The sequence below is a fragment of the Pituophis catenifer genome, unplaced genomic scaffold (assembly GCF_029215685.1).
Source record: "Pituophis catenifer annectens isolate HBS135680 unplaced genomic scaffold, rPitCat1.0.hap2 SCAF_1, whole genome shotgun sequence".
Lineage (NCBI taxonomy): Eukaryota > Metazoa > Chordata > Lepidosauria > Squamata > Colubridae > Pituophis > Pituophis catenifer.
The window spans coordinates 158,951,675-158,971,815 of record NW_027256881.1 but is presented as its reverse complement, the minus strand read 5'-3'; the positions used below and the strand labels follow the sequence as shown (position 1 = coordinate 158,971,815).

General features: G+C 39.4%; 1 protein-coding gene across 1 annotated transcript in view; it reads left to right on the top strand.

The window, feature by feature from the left end:
- Window positions 1-1,934: 1,934 nt before the first annotated feature.
- MCM3 (minichromosome maintenance complex component 3) overlaps window positions 1,935-20,141 on the top strand; it is a 28,820-nt gene continuing 10,613 nt past the window's right edge. Inside the window, exons 1-11 of the mRNA XM_070933053.1 lie at window positions 1,935-2,018; window positions 4,479-4,591; window positions 6,659-6,867; window positions 7,715-7,845; window positions 8,164-8,402; window positions 9,102-9,210; window positions 10,523-10,676; window positions 14,347-14,478; window positions 18,159-18,367; window positions 19,134-19,308; window positions 19,519-19,645. Of these exons, the coding sequence (XP_070789154.1) occupies window positions 1,935-2,018; window positions 4,479-4,591; window positions 6,659-6,867; window positions 7,715-7,845; window positions 8,164-8,402; window positions 9,102-9,210; window positions 10,523-10,676; window positions 14,347-14,478; window positions 18,159-18,367; window positions 19,134-19,308; window positions 19,519-19,645 (1,682 nt within the window). The remainder of the gene's footprint in view (window positions 2,019-4,478; window positions 4,592-6,658; window positions 6,868-7,714; window positions 7,846-8,163; window positions 8,403-9,101; window positions 9,211-10,522; window positions 10,677-14,346; window positions 14,479-18,158; window positions 18,368-19,133; window positions 19,309-19,518; window positions 19,646-20,141) is intronic.

Below are 20,141 nucleotides of genomic sequence, written 5' to 3'. Positions count from 1 at the left end.
GAGGGTCTGAAGGAAGTCCTGTCTTAGCACTTGGCCACCAGCAACCCTGCTGCCCTTTCACCATTCTCTTGTCTCCTTCTCCTGACCTCTCCTGGTGGTCTCCCATCCTATCGCTGAGGGTGCTTTGGTTACAAAGCCGGGTCTCCTTGCGTGGAGAGGGGGTGGGCCTCCCTCTGATCCACACACTTTGCCCTCCTGCACACCATGAGCAACCTGGCCAAGGAGAGCGAGAAAAGCAACAACAGCCTTGAGGAGGAGGTAAGCGCAACTTGGCACTCCCTCAGGGAAGCGGGGCTGAGTTGGGCTGTGGGGTCCCGGTGCCCTGAGAGCTTGAGGGCTGGGCTGGGCGCTTGCCCTCCACTGCCTAGGGCTCTGGACATCCTGCACCGCTACCCGGGGGTCTTCTGCGTGGCCTGAGAGGGGCGACACTCCTCTGGAGGACAAGGGCTTGGCGCTCTCCCTAGTCTCACCTTCCTCTGCTGGAGACAATGGATCCCTCCCAGCCCCGCCCAGACCACCACAGGTGCCCCCCAACATGAGTGGCATCGAACTAGCCATGCCCACACACCCCCAGCCACATCCCCCTGGTCCCCTGAGATCAAACACAACCCTGATGCAGCCCTCAATGAAATCGAGTTTGATATCCCTGTTGTAGAATAAGATATGGAGGCTGTTTGATAAGATCAGGAATGAGGTATTACAGAAAAAAGGAAGTAATTTTTCCTTCCAATTAATATGGTTCTGATACCCTCCATCCTCCAGTTGGGTTTGACTCTGAAGAGCTGTCCATTGGCCTTTTCCCATACAAATTAAAATTTTAAACAGAAACAGATGAAGAAATGCTCCCCCTCCTGGAGAGGAACTGAGACTAATTTTAGAGAACTGAAAATATTGCTGACGGTTTCACTTAAGTAAGTAGCTGCTTCAGTAGAAAGAAATAAAGGTTATTTTTCCCCATCTTGTTCTCTTTTATTCAAAAACAAATTTGGGTTAAGAATTGCAAAATCTTGAATAAAGGGGTTCAAAAATCCAAACGACCCCTAGATGGCAGCAAGCAATTTAGATTTTCTAAATTCCATTCCCAACATCTAGTGGGTATCCGAATCTTTGCAGATCAGGTCTAATACTTAGATTAATCACAGGGTTAATCACAATGAAAAACTCTGCACTGTAAGTTGCAGATACCTCTTGATAACGAAGTTTGTAATGAGTTTTGCAGTACTACTGAACACCCTAAGGTGTTTAAAATGCTTGAGAAAAGCTGAAATAACGCAGCTTGTTTTTTTTTTTGTAGAAATTTCCCTGTTTGAATTACAATGTTGAAACACTGTATTTTTTTTAGCATTATACCATAATATTTCATGAAACACACAATTAAGGCATAAATAAGCTATGCTTCCCATTATAGATATGGAAAGCAAAGTCACTCCGCCTTTTCCGGTCGACTGTACCATTGAAGAATAAACTTTTTTGGTCTCTCTCTAAAGACAGTATTGTATCTCCCGTGTGCTTTTTTTCCTCTTTAAATTTAGGTGGAGGAAACCAAGTGAGACTTCAGTTTATAAAAGGAAAAATGGACAATTCAAACAAAAACCCGAATAATTGAGTTTCAGACACTACAGTTCCCACAATACCTTTCGCCAAAATATACACGCATCGAACTCACCCGCATAGCCGCCTCTTCACTGATTGGCGATTATTTCGGAACGTTCGCGCCAGTAAAGAGTAAAATGTGCGCGATTTTATTGGTCGCTGGGTGCAATAACTATGAAACGGCGGGGGCGGGGAGACGGCGGAGTTGCCATGTCGTTTGGCGGGAAAAAAGGGTCAGGTTTTCGCGCCAAATAGAGTAATAGGAAGAGCTGTAGCGAGGTTGCCTGTTTAGGCGTAGAAGCAAAAGCAATTCCTAGGGAGGAATTGAGCTCGAGTCTGAGATGGCAGCGCCCGCGACAACGACTTTAGATGATGCTGAATTGCGAGAAGCTCAGCGAGATTACTTGGACTTTTTGGATGATGAGGTGAGCAGGAGTCGGAGAGCTTGTGCTTAATCCAGGCGATAGTCTTGCTGCTAAGCGGTAAAAATGCTTATTGGAAAGATCTTGTCGTGGGAGGAATGGAGTAATGATCATTTCAGAAAAAAAACACTTTTCTCTACCCAAATAATGGGTAGAGTCTACTTCGTGAGGAGTTAAAATGGGATTAGATGATTTATTTTCTAATGGAGATAAAGCCCGTTGCTCTGATGAAGTTGTATTATTACAGCCTATGGAAGAAGTAGCTCTTAAGCTGATGAGTTTCAGTCTGTTTCATTAAGAATATGTGGGTGTAATTCCACAGCCCCAAATAATTTGCGAAGGATGAAATAAGTCATGGTGTTTAGCTGCTTAATAATAGTTTAAACACGTTGTTTTAATCCTCTTTCATACAGTTGTCTTCCATGGTAGGCCAGTCCCGTGGAAGGGAGCAATCAATAGAGGCTAACCTGATAAAGGCTTAGTTTGGAATGCTTAACTCTTGGATGCAGGACTTCTATGAAATACTTGTGCTGTAGGCTAACACTTAAATTTATCAATAAAATCATGAGGGGCCGAACTTGATTGTAAATTTGTAAAATCTTGTTTTTGCTAGTCAAATTTTAGCTAAAACTGCCCCTGATTCTTTTTCTATTGCCCATGCTAATTATAGAAGTAATAATGAAAGTTGAAATCCAAAACATCTGAAAAGTGCCTGCTCTCACCTGAAACAACATGATACACAAGAACACAACATATATACAAGATACACAACATATACAATATGACACACAAGAGAAAGAATAGGAATGTTACAAATTCCTTAAAACCAAAGCAACCTGAACTGCCATTTAAATTCATATGGGATCCTAACTCCCTAAAACAGGGGTGTCAAACTCATGTCGTCAAGGTGGCGTCACTTGAGGTATCACAACTTTTTCCCCTTTTGCTAAACTTGGCATGGGCAATGTGTGGCGCATCTGGCCTGTGGGCCATGAGTTTGACACCCCTGCTCTAGAATAATGGCAGTGAGAAAGAAGAAACGAATTCCTTCTCTTAAAAGAGAAAAGGATCTGGATAGGGCTTACTGAAGTAATAGAATACAGGTAGTCCTTGACTTACGACTGCTAAGTGAAACATTTGTGAGTTTTGCTCCATTTTATGGACTTTCCTGCCACAGTTGTTAAGTGAATCACTTCAATTGTTAAGTTAATAACATGGTTGTTAAGTGAATCTGCCTTCCCCATTGACTTTGCTTGTCAAGACACAAAAGCTGTTCACATGACCCCGGGAACATTGCAAAAGTCATAAATATGAATCAGTTGCCAAGCATCTGAATATTGATCACATGACCATGGGGATGCTATCACATTCATAAGCGGGAAACATGGTTATAAGTCACTTTTTTGAGGGCCATTGTAACTTTGAACAGTCATTAAGTGAACTGTTATAAGTCGAGGACTACCTGTATACCCTCTATTTATTTATTTTGCATTATATGGAGAGTTCCTTCTTTTCACTGAGAGAGAATAAATGAACCCAGGAATTTTCCCTGGTTAAGGGCCTAGAGAACTTCCAGCTGCACGTGGCTTATTCAGTGCTTTTCTGTAAGTGAAAGTGAAATTGTGTCTCTCCTCATTGTCTTCAGTAAATACAAATTGAACCGGGTGAGGAATAACTTGTGATGTTGGAAGTTCTTTATCACTTATTGTTCCAGACCAGTAGAGAGTCCTCATTTTATTTAGAATTGTAAAGCTACCTTTAAAAATCTGAAGAGTTGCTTAGTAGTAGTGTTTCATGTTTTGGGTGAAATTAGGAAAATTGTGCACTTTTATTAGAAAGGTGTCCTCTGAGCTTTGTGAATGGGACATTTATTGTCAATAGCTTTTCAGGTTCACTTCTGTATGTTCCATGTATTTTTTTGTAGATACCTTGAATTCTATTATCTTTCTTCCAGTGAATGCAAATATAGTTTGCTCTATACATTTTTAATTTTCTTTTTCTTTTTTTGATTGGGTGACCAATCTGTGTAGAACAAGAGCAAAAAACATGCAGGAATACAAGTATAGCACCTGTTTCCATTCCATATAACAGCTGCATCTTTCCAAAGGTTTGTGTGGCTGTTGTATGCAGCTGCTGTATTATGCTGAAAAAGTGGTTTAAGGAGTTGTAGACAGGTGCAATATAGTACATAGTCTTATTAAAGTGACTGCAGAAAGAGAAAGTACTTAGTTTAATAAATTTGAGCATGATACAATTTCACTAAATAAACTTGATACAAAACTTTAAGCATCGTGATAGTTATTCTCCATCCAGTTCAACTTGTATCACTGAGAATAATGACAGGAAACTCAATCCAGCTTCATTTAGAGAACATTGAATAAACCATGAGGAAGTGGAATTTATTCACTTTCAGAATAAATGAATTAATATTGTCTAAACAGTTCTTATCTACCCTCCTTCCAGGAAGATCAGGGAATTTACCAGAGTAAAGTCCGGGACATGATTAATGACAATGGGCATCGTCTGATTGTGAATATCAATGACCTCCGCAGAAAGAATGAGAAAAGAGCCAGTCGGTAAGAATATGAATGTTAGCAAAATATTTGTCCTCCCTACCCCCCAAATTTCTCCAGAAAATGAACCTTAGGTAGCTTATGTATGTCTTCCAGTCCCTGTCTCATTTAGGAGTTTTTGGAGGCAATCATGTTTTGTGTTTGGAATCACTCTGGACCATTATTTTCTTTGTGACCCAAACAAGGAAAGTTCTCAATAATCATAGTCTGTACATACAAACCCATCTCTCTTCTGGTAATTACGGTGTAATTGAATCACTATAGCACGGGTGCCAAACTCGATCACGCCACATGACATATTGAGACTTTTTTGCCTTTGTGGAGACAGGGTTGGCGTGGCCTGCACATGATGCCTCTGGCCCGCGGACCACCAGGTTGACACCCCTGAGCTACAGAATGTTTTTCTGAGTTGTGCCTTTTATTCTGATTCTAAGACAATGGCTGACCCAGCCCCTGCTAAATATTCCTGGTCTTGTTAAATATTCCTTGTTAAATATTCCTGATGAACTTTATGTAAACTACTTTAAGGATAAAATAAATCCTTATGTCATCCCAAGACAAAATGTTGTTATTTAATGGCAGTTTTATTGCATAAATGAATTCCATCATTGGAAGGAATGACTATTTGCAGAGATAATTTTGCTTACACATGAAGATTGTTGAATGCTTTTACCATGTTTCAGGTCTTATTTTAATGTCAAGTTTTTAGACTGACTTGAAGAAATGAAGTTTCAATTTGAAGAATCTCCTGGAGATTTTATCTTTTATAAATAAGAAGCAGAAGAATAGTCCTTAATACAATATCTGTGAAATATTTAAATGTCAAAGCTAGATCATTTGGATTATATTAACAAATTGGGAAATTTAATCTGCTTGTGTGATGGCAAAATAAAATGGTGAAGTTGGTCTTGTGGTGAATTTGACTCCTAGGGACTAGTCACCTTCTAGGAGTTTTTTTGTTTCTCAGTATGTAAAATACTGCCAGAGAATTTGCTGGAAATCTTCAGTCCATGTACTAACAAGGCCAACTCGGAGGTTTTTGAATGCAAATAAAGTTGGGCAGTTGCTGTAACCAGGCTTTTCTAATTCCCCAATTTCACTGATGTGCATAGAATAATAAAAACATTAAAAGAGTATCCATATCTTTATTTCTATTCTTGGAATGTTGTCAACAGTTGTAATATTGTTGTTACATGTTAATCCATCTGGGCATTAATCTATATATTCCTTTTCTTATACAATAAGGCACATGCTATAAACAAAATTTTCTATAGTACTGGTCTTATTGAAAATAACAATTTATGCACAATACTGGAAAAAGGAAGAAATCGCCCCGGAAGAAGAAATAACAAGGAAGATTTTGACATGTGCAGAAATGGACAGGCTGACACTAAAACTCAAAAGCAAGAATGAGACAGAATACTATAAAATCTGAAATAATGTGTATTATTGGTTGGAAAGGAGAAAAGAAATTGGAACAAAAAAGATTTAGGGTTTGTAGAATTAGTACTGGATAGTGTTAATAAATGTAAATAGTAAACAAATAGTAAATAGATAGTAAATGAAGATAAGGGATATGTATATAAGAACAAAGCAGCATTGTATATTAAATAGCAATTATATTTGTTGTTATGGAAAGAATATGTATGGATATGTTAAGACCAGGATGGTTACACTGTGTCCAATGTTTTAAATGTTTAATAAATAAAAAAAACCTTTTTAATTTTTAAAAAATAATAATTCTCAGTGATAATCAAAATATCCTTTCTAGCTTTGTAAAATTAGTGTTTTTATGGCTAGACTTTCTCTGATGCTTGTCATTGAGCAAGTGAGGGCCTAATTTCTGATCTTTAACTATGACTCGGGGTGATAGTAAAAGTTCTAGGTAAGTGCAGTATAGGAAAATTTAAAAGGTGGTTAGCATACTCAATACAATCTTTATTTAGGAACATTGGGAATTAACGACATTGTTAATTCTTGATAAGGTGGTTTTAATGAGAATTGTTTTCCTGTTACGATATAGGCTTTTTCTGATAGGACTGTTAAAACTCTTTTTCATCTTTGTTGCAGTTTGCTGAACAGTGCCTTTGAGGAGTTGCTGGCTTTCCAGCGTGCCTTGAAAGATTTTGTTGCTTCTGTGGATGCTACATATTCGAAGCAGTATGAAGATTTTTATATTGGGTTAGAAGGCAGCTTTGGATCTAAACATGTGACACCTCGGACTTTGACATCCCAGTTTCTCAGCTGTATTGTCTGTGTGGAGGGTATTGTTACAAAATGTGAGTAAGCAGTCTGTGTACTAAAAGCTGTTCAAAGCAGCTTTTGATTCCAAATGGGTGGAATATGATAGGTGAATGATTCTGTTTAAAAAGCAGTAATTCTTCCAGTTTTACAAATCTTTGGGTGGGGGGTGGGGGTGGAGGAATGAATATGCTTTCCCGCTAACAATATACAGTATTATCCAATGTACTCCATGAATACAGGCTTTCTCTCCAGGGTTTTGTAACAGAGTGAAATAGACACTTAAGTAAGAATTGTTCCAGTAAAGCTAAACATTCAGGATTAGAATAGCAATAGTACTTAGACTTCTATACCGCTTCATAGTGCTTTTACACCCCTCTCTAAGTGGTTTACAGAGTCAGCATATTGCCTCCAACAATCTGGGTCCTCATTTTACCCACCTTGGAAGGATGGAAGGCTGAGTCAACCTTGAACTGGTGAGATTTGAACTGCTGAACTGCAGCTAGCTGTCAGCTGCCTGCAGTACTGCACTCTTAACCACTGCGCCACCTCGGCTCTTATGCCGTTGATAATATTATTTAAAATAATCATTTGGAAGTACTTGTGTTAAATATCTTTACATTTTTCAAAGTCTTAGAGCTGATTGCAATGCATTTAATTAAAGACTCAGCTGTTATCTTTAAAATGATAGTCTAAGAATATATTAAAACAAATCTAATGGGATTGAGTGTGCAATTGATGTGAAAAGACCTGGTATGTTACATCAACATAAACATGCAATGTTTTGCAATCCAGCATGGGAACATCTGAAGTGAGTGTTCAGACTGAGGTTGGCTAGCCCTTTTCTTTATTTCCAGATGCTTTTTTGTTTCTATCCCCATGTAGGCTCTTTGGTGCGCCCAAAGGTTGTTCGAAGTGTGCATTACTGCCCTGCTACCAAGAAAACCATTGAGCGGCGATACACAGATTTGACTTCCCTGGAAGCTTTTCCATCCTCTGCTGTTTATCCCACCAAGGTGAGCTGTGTGGATTCAGAAAGCTTTCTAAGCTCCTAGAAAAGTTGTGACTATTATGAAAGAATTCTAAAAGATATTAGAAGGATATAGACATGATATAGTTAAATATTCTTCAACATCAAATTTGGTGCTCAGTATTTAATGCTATGTACCACTTTAGAATATAAATAATGCTGCTGGGACAGCATGTATTCAGGAATTCAAGTAATCTGGGTAGCATATTTATATGGGGAATATAAATTCAAATCCCTTTTTTTTCAGCAAGTAAACAAAAAAACCTTTAAAAACTAATTAAAAAAACAAAGTGCTTTTTTGTAGGATGAAGAAAACAATCCTCTTGAGACAGAATTTGGCCTATCAACTTACAAAGATCATCAAACCATCACAATCCAGGAGATGCCAGAGAAAGCACCAGCTGGACAACTTCCTCGCTCTGTAGACATCATTTTAGATGATGACTTGGTAGACAAAGTAAAGCCAGGAGACCGAGTACAGATCATTGGGACTTTCCGTTGTCTGCCAAGCAAGAAGGGTGGCTACACTTCAGGGACATTTCGGTTAGTAGCATAAGCTGCCCTATTGGCTTTTGGTTGGTGTACCAAGCCTTGAAACCCATGTTGCATCAAGCTCTCCTATAACAAAACCATTTTCCAGAACAATATCTTTTTTTTTTTTTTTTTTGCTTTAATTTATATGCCGCCCTTCTCCGGAGACTCAGGGCGGCTTACAATGCATTAAGCAATAGCCTTCATACTTTTGTATATTTATACAAAGTCAGCTTATTGCCCCCACAATCTGGATCCTCATTGCTTTTGTTTTGTGGTCCTTCTAAAAATTTGACTTTTTAAAATCTGCTTTTCCAGCGACTTTCAAGCCTTGTATTCAGGAAAATAATTTGGTCTGTCAGTGAAGATGGCATCTACATAAAATAATGCTAAAGAATTTTCTTTCATTCTAAACTGAGTTTAAAAATAAAAAAATTGTGTTTGGAAGATTGTTATTTTTTAAATATTTGCCTTAGTTATACACAGCTATAGGGTCTTCATGTTGGACTGTCTGCTCAACATCAGAATCTGCCAGAGATTCCTCCCACAATGGTTACTCTTGAAATTCAATGCAGTAGAAATCTTAAATTAATCTGGTATTGTTTAGCTAATAACATTCATATTACAGGTATTAGTGTTCCTATGAAGCTGCAGGGAAATGTTTAAACATAAAAGGAAAAAGAGTGATTGTCTTGGTTTCTTTCTTTCCAGGACCATCCTGATTGCTTGCCAAGTAAAGCAAATGAGCAAGGAGGTCCAGCCTGAATATTCATCTAGAGATGTTAGCAAGATTAAAAAATTTAGCAAACAGCACTCAAAGGTAAACTGGATGCTGGCATTTGACTCGTTACATATGTTCATAGAAATTTAGGGTCTGTCATACTCAGTGTTGATATGTCTTAAAGTACAAACATGATTAATTTAAAAGTACTTGAAAAGTATGTATGTTTGTATTTTAGTTTTTTTTTTTTAAAAAGTTTCAGAATATATAAGTGGACAAAAAACCTGAGGTTATTAAATTCATGCTCACTACAGTTGACCATGCTAGACAAATAATTTATTAAATTTATATACTAATGTCAGGATTCCAAGTAATAGACCCATAACAAGCAAAATTCTAAGGCAGATAAATTCCTCAAAGAATAGCTTTATTGGAGATATATTAGCACAAATCTGGTGAAAACCGACTCTGAAGGTTCCCACGGTTTTCACCTAATTAAAAGAGAAAGTTTTCCCTCAACCCCAAACAATCTGTCACATGTCTAATCAAGACACTGTCTGGTTGCTTGGTAACCTCACTCCTTCTTCCACAGTCCAGGTGTAAGAATGTCCTTGGTTCCCAAGAGAAAGTATTTTATTTTGGCTACAAACCTCAGCTCCAATGTGGCAACACCAAAGCTCCAAGATGGCTCCGGTCAGGTCACCTTCAGGGTTGACAGCTGTCTGATTTCCAGGACCTCAAAACACATTGAATTACTGTTACAATATAAAAAGTATAAGTTTCCATTGTATTATTGGTAATTAATAAATAGAAAAGGATTAAACAACTAAAAATAATATAGATAAATATTTGATTTCTGTCTTCCCCCTTCTTTGAACTTCAACTGTTTTTCGGCATTTATAAATTTTAGAAACCGTACACCAATGTTTGCATTTGCCTTGCTGTGTGACATACAGTATTTATGGAGCCCATTCTTGTTTAAATTTAGTTACATAACTATACATACCATATGCATATACACCTGTTTCTCTTTGGAGCGTATACATATTTTACCTTGTGTTCTTTTAATGTTAGGGTTCTTTCTTTCCATTGGCCTTTTAAAAAAATTATGCCCCTCAAGTAGTTTACATATTGTAGCAAGATAACCTGTGTGTGATGGCTGAACAGTGAGAGGAATATAGCCTCCTACATATAATTTTCAGTGAAATAGCAAACTGTTAAGAAATGAATTTGGTCTTTCTACCCCAAGTTCACATTTTTGAGGTAGCATGAAATATTTTAATTTTTGATGAAGCAATGCTTATGAAATAATAGGGTAACCCCCCCCCCCCTTTTCTTCATACTGTTTTTTGACTTTACTCCTATGTGGATATTCTGCTTCAACATTATCCCATTTGTTTCCTGCATCAAGGATGTTTTTGAACAGCTTTCAAAATCTTTGGCTCCCAGCATTCATGGGCATGAGTACATCAAGAAGGCAATTCTGTGTATGCTCCTGGGAGGAGTCGAAAAAGTGTTGGAGAATGGAAGCCGGCTCCGAGGGGACATTAATATCCTACTGATTGGTATGTAATGGAGGCCTCATATTTGGAATGTTCCAGAAACACTGATCATATCCTATAATAGGAGAGTATAGCTGGCAATTATGTAGAATTTGAGGGACCTAGATATGTCTAATCTATCAAAGAAGAGGATTGGGGGGGCATAACTGTCTTCCAGGACTTAAGGGGCTGTCACAAAGAAGAGGGGATTGACTTATTCTCTAGGTCACCATAGGGTAGGACAAGAAGTAATGGGTGGTGGACTCCCAGTCTGGCTTCCGTCGCCACCAGACGGTCCTCCGTGACCGCCAGCCCCGTTGCCTGTAAAGAGCCGCCTTTACATCTGAAAGGCGGCTCGAAAAACTCCATTTCCTGACGGAAATGTGAGCCAGAGCAGGTGAGGGCAGGTAGAGCCCTCTGCGAAGTCCCCAGAGTTTTTTTTTTACTCTTGGGGACGAGCAGAGTAGGGCTCCCTATTTTCGCTCGCCGCTGCTCCGGGCTTCGGGAGGACTCTGCCTTTTTGCAGAGCTAGGCGCCGGGACCGGTCCAACTAATAAAACAACAGATGGTTTAGTTAAAGAGAGCGAGATTTGTACCTGGGACCCTAAACCGCAAGTATTTTTAATGATTTTACAAGTGTTTCTAACTGAACGGAAAAAATAAGTTTAAAATGGCGACTGCTGAGGCTTGAGAAGAAAGCCGAAAGTGAAAGTCCTTCCGTAATAAGCTACACAGTAGCGAAATATACAGTACCGGCTAGACTAGAAGGAAAATATCCATTTTAATTTTCTTTTTTCTTGGAGATCTGTATTTGATCTTGTTTGGGGAAAAGTTTTCTTTAAAAAAAAAAAGAGAGAGCTTTTTTGTGTGGCAGGATGGCGTTAAAGCTAATAAAGCCTGATAAACAAGCAGTGGGGGGGGGTGCTCCCCCATCCACAATTATCTGAACAAGCTCTGAGCCTACAGACTTTGCAGAATGGTTTTAATTTAAAAGAATTCCTTCAAGAGGAAATGGCAAAATATCATGAGATTGTGAACCAGAAATTTGAAAAATTAAGGCAAGAAATTAAAGAAATGATACAACTAAAGTATGATAATCTGCAACGAAAGATTGTAACAGTGACTAATGCTTTTTCAGAGGTTGTTATAAAGATGGATACAAATATCAAATTATTAGAGTCTAAAATGGAGGAAGTTGATGATAAGATTTATAATTTGGACAATAAAATACAAAGAATTGAAAATGATTTGATAAATATTCAAGATAATAGTTTAGAAGTAAAGCCTAAAAAGGAAGCTGGTCACGAGACTTACAATGCAGAAGATATAAAGCAAGGGATTGAAAAAGAAGTTGTAATGATGCAATACAGGCTCACAGAATTTGCGGTCAGAATGAGAGGATTACAGGAAAATAATAGAGATGATCTAAGAAAAATATCTGCTCAAGTTCTGCCTGGGATTTTAAAGATTCATCCTGAGGAGGTATCTTGTAAGATTGACAAGGCCTATAGAGTAAATTCTTGGATTGCAAAGCAAAGGCAACTGCCTAGAGATGTGGTGATCTACTTCACAGATAAAGAAATAAGAAATGATATTGTGCAAAAATCTTTTAATTCTACTCCACAACTGTATGGAAGAAAGATCTGGATATATAAAGAATTGCTGCCTAAGATGTTAAAAGATAGAAAGAAATTTGGACTTTTGGTGACTGAGCTAAAAAAAATAAAATATTTCATTCAGGTGGGATGTTCCAGTTGGTATAATATTGAGATATCAAGGAGAGAGATATCAGCTAAATACTGTTGAAAAAGCGGAAGAATTTTACTACAAGGTCCTCAAAAAGCAAAATCAACAAGAGATAGAAATTCAAGAAAAGCAGAAGGAGGTGGAAGTAATGAAGAAACAACAAATTACAAAGGTCTCTACAGATGAGCTGCTTTTGGATTCTCTTTCAGAGGTCTCAGCTGGATTATTTAATACAAGAGAGGCGGCTCCAGATTCTAATGTAACGACTTATCAAGTCACAAACCAGCATGGAAATCAATCAGTTGATATACAATTTATAGAACCAGAATGGAGATGTAAGCCACAAAACCAAAACCAACAAGATCAAGTTATAGATCAGCATGAAAACCAAATAGTCGATATACAATTTACAGAAAGGAATTCAGGATAGAGATCCAACCCACAAAAAATCAAGAAAAGAAGAAGTAGGTCTCACAAAAGCAGAATTTTTTAAACTAAACAACAGTGTAATGCCAGTTATTTAAGAGATGATTGAATATATGAAAAGATAATTGGCAAAGTATTGGTTTATACTATCCTGAGGAGAGTGACAGACCTCTGCAGTGCTGTACTTTTGGGATGTGAAAAGGGCCTTAAACTGAATGGATTGGAACTATCTTTTTTTTTGATTCTTTGATAAATATACTACGTTTATGCTGAGCTACAAGGCAAGAGAGTTATGGGATTGGGCACGCAGAAGATCTGGTTGTTACCCTATTATGGTGGTTGGAATTAATAATTTGGATAAAAGACACCTCTACAGACACTATTAGGAATTAGGATGTGATGTTACCCTAACATGGGTGATGGAGTTTATAATCCATCTGAAAGACATTACAGAAGATATTATATGGATTACAAGTTTAAAGTCTTTTTAAGAGGATTTTATTTACATAAGGAAATATTTTTTAGTGGATTGGGCAGAAGAATAAAGATATTAAGAATTATTAAGTATGGTAGTCTTGTAGGAAAGTGGGTGGAGACAGGTTAGTTTATTGATTGTTTAGTTAAAGAAAAGGGATATTATGTTTAGATATGAATATATGTAAAAGATTTGAGTTAAGAGATATAACGATGGGGTGAAAGAAATGGGTAGATTATGAACTGAATAAATGTTAAATTAGGATTTATTATATAGTTTTATAGCGGAAGGTTGTTTTGAAATGTTAGATTAATATACATAAAAGATTTGATTTACTATTATGCTAAATTAGGAGTTATTATATAATGTTATAGTAGAATGTCATTTTGAAATGTATAGTATAAGGGGGAGATGATAATCTTATTAGAAAGAAAGGGTCAGCATATGGGGATGAAGTAAGGGGATGTAAAGTATTATATAATCTGTTATGTATTTGGGTTTTATGAAGAAGTCACAGGGGGAGGGGAGGGGGAGGGGGGGTTAGGGAGGAGGGGGGAAAATTGTATTTGAAAAACTTTTTCAATAAAAAAAAAGAAGTAATGGGTGGAAGCTTGTCAAAGAGAGATGCAACCTAGAAATATGAGAAATTTTCTGACAATGAACAATTAAGCAATGGAATAGATTGCTTCCTGTGGTTGTGGTTGATCCATCACTAGAGGTTTCCAACAATAATTTTAAACTGTTTTAATTGGGCTGTTGATTTTAATTTTATTTTATTGTGATTTGTATTGGAAATTGTCATTTTGTAAGCCGCCTTGAGTCCCTTGGGAGAAAGGCAGCATATAAATTGCAATGATAGATAGATAGATAGATAGATAGATAGATAGATAGATAGATAGATAGATAGATAGATAGACTAGACAACCATTTGACTGGCATGGTATAAGACTCCTGTCTTTAGCAGAGGACTGGTCTAGAAGATCTCAGAGGTCTCTTCTAGGTCTATGATTCTATGTTCTAAACAGCCTGTGTCTCTTGTATTTTCAGGTGACCCTTCTGTTGCGAAGTCTCAGTTGTTACGTTATGTGTTATGTACAGCTCCCCGGGCCATTCCTACTACTGGCAGGGGTTCTTCTGGAGTAGGCTTGACTGCTGCTGTCACAACAGATCAGGAAACTGGTGAGAAATTAGAAGCAAATGATGTGCAAAGGGAACAGGTGGTACAGTCAAGGGAAAAAGCAGCTGACAATCTCACTGCAGCTAAGAGGATTGATTGATTCAATTTATGCCTACTATTGATGAGTTGTCTATTTTAAAAATTTGAATAGCAGCGAACAAAGAGCTTGAGGTATAAGTAAAACAGTGGCCTCGTGATGCAGTATTATGCTAACAAATTAAATCTCTAGCCAGAGTGAATTGGGCTAAATTTGAAATGGGCAGGCAAGACAATTCCCTCTTATTATTTGTCATTTGGACTGCTGCTGGTATGGTGAGTAGAATATTATTTAGCATAAAAGAGTGAAGATATCAAATCCTTCATAATTTATTTATTTATTTATTTATTTATTAAATTTCTATACCGCCCTTCTCCAAATAGGACTCAGGGCGGTGCACAGCCAAGATAAAAACAAAGCATACAAAATTTAAGAACAGTATTAAAATAATTAAATATTTTGGCCGAAATTAAGATAACCCAATTTAAAATCAATTTAAAATTTAACTCAGGCCAGCCCAGCTTGTTGAAATAAATAGGTTTTCAGGGCCCGACGAAAAATCCGGAGGTCTGTTATTATACGTAACTCTGGGGGAAGGTTGTTCCAGAGGGTGGGCGCCGTCACAGAGAAGGCTCTCCCCCTGGGGGTCGCCAGCCGACATTGTCTGGCGGACGGCACCCTGAGGAGGCCCACTCTGTGCGAGCGTACTGGCCGGTGGGAGGCTATTGGTGGCAGAAGGTGGTCTCGTAAATACCCCGGCCCTAAGCCATGGAGCGCTTTAAAGGTGGTCACCAACACCTTGAAGCGCACCCGGAAGACCACTGGGAGCCAGTGCAGCTCGCGCAGGAGAGGTGTCACATGGGAGCGCCTCGTCGCCCCCATAATCCCCCGCGCGGCCGCGTTCTGGACCAGCTGGAGCCTCCGGGTGCACCCCAGGGGGAGCCCCATGTAGAGAGCGTTGCAGTAGTCCAGGCGGGAAATGACTAGTGCCTGAGTGACTGTGCGTAGAGAGTCCCGATCTAGAAAGGGGCGCAGCTGGCGTATCAGGCGAACCTGATAAAAAGCCCCCCTGGCCACGGCCGTCAAATGATCTTCTAAAGACAGCCGTGCGTCCAGGAGGACGCCCAAGTTGCGAGCCCTCTCCGTGGGGGCGAGTGATTCGCCCCCAATAGCCAGCGATGGCGTCAGCTGGCTATATCGGGACGCTGGAAGCCACAGCCACTCGGTCTTGGAGGGGTTGAGTCGGAGCCTGTTTCTCCCCATCCAGGCCCGCACGGCCTCCAGGCATTGGGACATCACTTCAAGGGCATCGTTGGGGTGGCCTGGGGTGGAGATGTACAGCTGGGTGTCATCAGCGTACTGATGGAACTCCACCCCAAAGCCACGGATGATCTCACCCAGCGGCTTTACATAAATGTTGAACAGAAGGGGCGAGAGGACCGACCCTTGTGGCACCCCACAAGCAAGGTGCCTCGGGGTCGACTGAGGCATCTAATGTATATTATAGATGAAATAGCTCAAAATCCTGTCATGCTTTGGACTGTAAAATAAGTAAGGTTAGTCCTGGTTAGGAATTGAACAGGAAAGTACCAGGAACTCCAGGACTTTAGGTCAGATTGGAAAATAAAACTCACCCCAGTGGGCGGCAATAACAACCCACCTTCATTTTGTTGCAGCATCATGATCGGGGACTGTCGTGTTTTTTAGCCACCTAGCTCTAATTATGTGATAGTCCAGGACCTTCCTATAATAACTGAAACTTTGCTAGAATTGGTTAATCTCACATTAAGATTTAAAAGCAACAAGATATTTTCTTTTTAATTTTTTTTTTTTAATTAAATCATTTTACTTTGGAAAGATTACGGGTACTGTTTTGAGAAGTGATTGTACGGGTGGGAGGTTTATTAACTTTAGAATTACCTTGGCTTTTCTATAGGAGATGGGATAATGTTACTATTTCTTTCAGAGAATGGAGCAGTAGTAGAAACGTGCTTATGTATGAGTGGTCCACCATGCAACTTGCAGGAACTTCCACCACATGCGGCAGGGGAGTCCAGCAAGGTGATCCTCGATCTCCACTCCTCTTTACTATGGTCGATGAAGATATTATTAAAGTTTTACTACCCAGTGTTGGGCATGACTTTGATGGCCATCAGATAACAGCATAGCCTCTCCTGACGACCTAGTCTTATTAGCAGAGAAGTCCACCAGGCTCTAAGAAAACCTTATTTTGTCTGGAGCCTCCGTAAAGCTGGTATGGCACTCAATGCCAAGAAGTCTATTGGCCTTACTATCGTTAAAGATGGCAAACATAAGTGGATGGCCCTTTTACCAACCACCTACAACTGTGAGGGAAGTACCATCAACCCTCTTGGGCCGGATAATTCCATTCGCTATCTTGGCCTCCAGTTTAACTGAAAAGGCAGAGTAATCCCCAAGCATACTGGCAGGTTGAATTATCTACTCCCCAAGAGCTTTCGCAGGCACCACTTAAACTACAGCTGCAGCTTAAGCTATTGAAAACATACTTAGTCCCTAAATTTATGCACAAGCTCATACTGGTTCATGTTCATAGGAATACGCTGAAAAAACTAGGCTGTTTGATCTGGGTGGCGGTAAGACGATGGCTGCAGCTGCCCATCAAAGATGGAGGCCTGAGGGTATCTTGCTTCTCCATTTTAATCCCGCTGCTTCAGGGGACCCGGCTTGAAAAGATTGTATCCCATCCCACCATGCTGTTTCAAACTGCAGCGCCAAGATGTTTTCGGCCCATAGAGGCGCTTGATGAATCAGCCATGCAGAGTTAATGCTACAGCAAGAAAAGTAGAAGATTGCGCTTTCGAATTCAATCGATGGTCGAGAGCTGAATGCCCTGAATATCGATGTGGCCAGCTATGAATGGCTATTACGCCCCATCCGAGTGTTCCCCTGTTCATATATTAGGGGGATCCAATTGAGGTGCAGTTTACTCTTTAGACGAGCTCGCCGAATCCTTGAGACAATCATGTCCTGCAAGTTTGCGAAGTGACACATGTGGGGATGTACATGTCATAATCGCATCTTATAATGTCTTGATCAACTTTTGCGCAAACAAAGAATCCATCCATGTCTCAAACCAATCATCCCGTCCGGCACTTCATTCCTAAAACCACAGTGAATCAGCTATGGATCATGGATGTCTCCGTCGTCACCGGTTACCAAATGAGTGAGACTTGGGACATCAAGGTCTCAAAATACAAACAGCCTGACAACATTGACATCCAATGCTTGGCTGCTTTTACCCTTTCTGTATTGGTGCAACATCTTCCCATAATCATCTCAAATCGGGCATTGTTCTATGAACTATCAGGCATGGAACTTAGGACCTTGGGCTTGAGCCGCAGAGACATTGTGGACTTGTGTCTTCTCACCATCACCGGCTCGCTCGAGTGCTACGACCTCTACATGCGTGGAACTGGGAAAGACTGAAACTGGAAACTGGTGGACACGTGATTTATGACCCGCCACACGGGGCTCACCCCTCTAAAAATACATGCAACGTACCTTGAGAATTTTAATAGTCCAACTCTGACTTAGAAACGCATGGGAGCATTCTATTTAACCTTTATATACTTTCTCTCTCTCTCTTTGTTTCCCCATCCTTAGGAGAACGTTGTCTGGAAGCTGGTGCCATGGTCTTGGCTGACCGTGGAGTGGTGTGCATTGATGAATTCGATAAGATGTCTGATATTGATCGTACTGCTATCCATGAAGTGATGGAGCAAGGCCGTGTTACTATTGCCAAAGCAGGCATTCAGGCCCAGCTCAATGCCCGTTGCAGTGTATTAGCTGCTGCAAATCCAGTCTATGGAAGGGTAAGCGTGGAAAAGATTTTGTTTAGATAAGCTAGGTGGCAACTTTCTGTCATTATATTTTTAGTTGATATCATATTGGTTTAGTTGCTTACTGTGGGCCCACAGTTCTGAAACTGAGGATTTTTTTTTAAGCCTGAATGATATTTCAACTGGTTATATGTTTCCATGCCTGCTTTTGTGGCACACAGCAATACTTCATTGAATTCTCCAGAGTTAGTCCATATGTTACTATTTCCTTGCACTTGGTAATCCAGATCTATGAAGATTGGAATCCTACTGGAATATTGTCTGTCCTTTTTCAATGCGGTATTCTATTGTTTTTTTTTTGTTTTGCTTATTACATACTGCATTGTTATTGAATGTTTCTCAGCTCCATGTATCGCATAGTTTCATAAATGTACTTAGTCTGTGTAATAAAACAAAGTCTATTTGTGCTTACATTAAAAACCCAACTGAAAAAAGATAAACTGCACAGCATATACAAAAATCACTTGGAGACAGAGAAAATAAAATTTTGAATTATGTGACTGTTTTGCTAAAGAACAAGTTTTGACTGACCTTGCTCTATATCTGCTGTGCTCAAAACAACAGTATAATATTGAAGCAGTACAAGATTTGGATTTTAGTCTGTCTGTCTGTCTCTCTTCTCTCTCTCTCTTTCCCTCCCCCCCCTCTCCCCCCCTCCCCTTAACATTCTAGCAGTACTGCCTCTCCTGTTTACAGTTAAGAGCTGCTAATTCACTAACATTTCCCTGCATCTTTGCAGTATGACCAATACAAAACTCCCATGGATAATATCGGCCTTCAGGATTCTTTGCTGTCCCGATTTGATTTGCTCTTCATTGTTTTGGATCAAATGGATCCAGAACAAGATCGGGAAATCTCAGACCATGTCTTGCGAATGCATCGTTATAGAGCAGCTGGTGAACAGGATGGAGATGGTGAGTTCCTTGACTTCCTTGAAATCTGTCAACTGGGTCAAACATATTCTCTATGATCTTTGATAAAACTATTCTGCCTTATTTTAAAAGTCACAAAGATCAGATTATTTTATATGTTGCAATGGACAAGGTGTTGTTTAATCTACTGATTAAATTGATATATTCTAGATAACATTTGTTATGAGGAAATATTTTCCCTTACTTTTCTAGCCATGCCTTTAGGCAGTGCAGTTGAATTACTAGCAACTGAGGACCCTTCCTTTACCGAAGAGGAAGATCAGGAGCTACAAGTGTATGAAAGGCACGATGACCTACTGCATGGACCTCGGAGGCGGAAGTAAGTATTTCCTTCACTCACTGTCTTATCAAATAGTGCATGCACAGGAAGAAGAGAGATTCTGTCAGATACCACTACTACACTTCAAGAACTTCTTTTGGTGCCAGTCTGCCATGAACTCTGGGGACCAAATGGGAGGGGAGTATATTTCACGGGAATGAAAGTTCACCATTCCTTTCCAAACGCAGTCCCATGATCAACTGTTCGGGAATGGAGCGCAGCTGCATCCCTCAGGAGGCTGTTCTAAAAACATCTCTTTAATTTAAATTTAATTGGACATGAGGGGACCAACTGTTGGAGGCACCTTTTGGGAGGAAAAAGTTACACTTGGGATTTTGGCGCATTAATTTCACTTCTGGCTTCTCACTACTGTATTTCATTTGGCTTCTAGTAAATTGTACCTTTCTCAACCCAATGGTGTAAAGGATAGTTCTTACCAGAGTGGATTTGATTTAAATCACAATTTAAATCATGATTTAAATCACTAGTAAAAAGG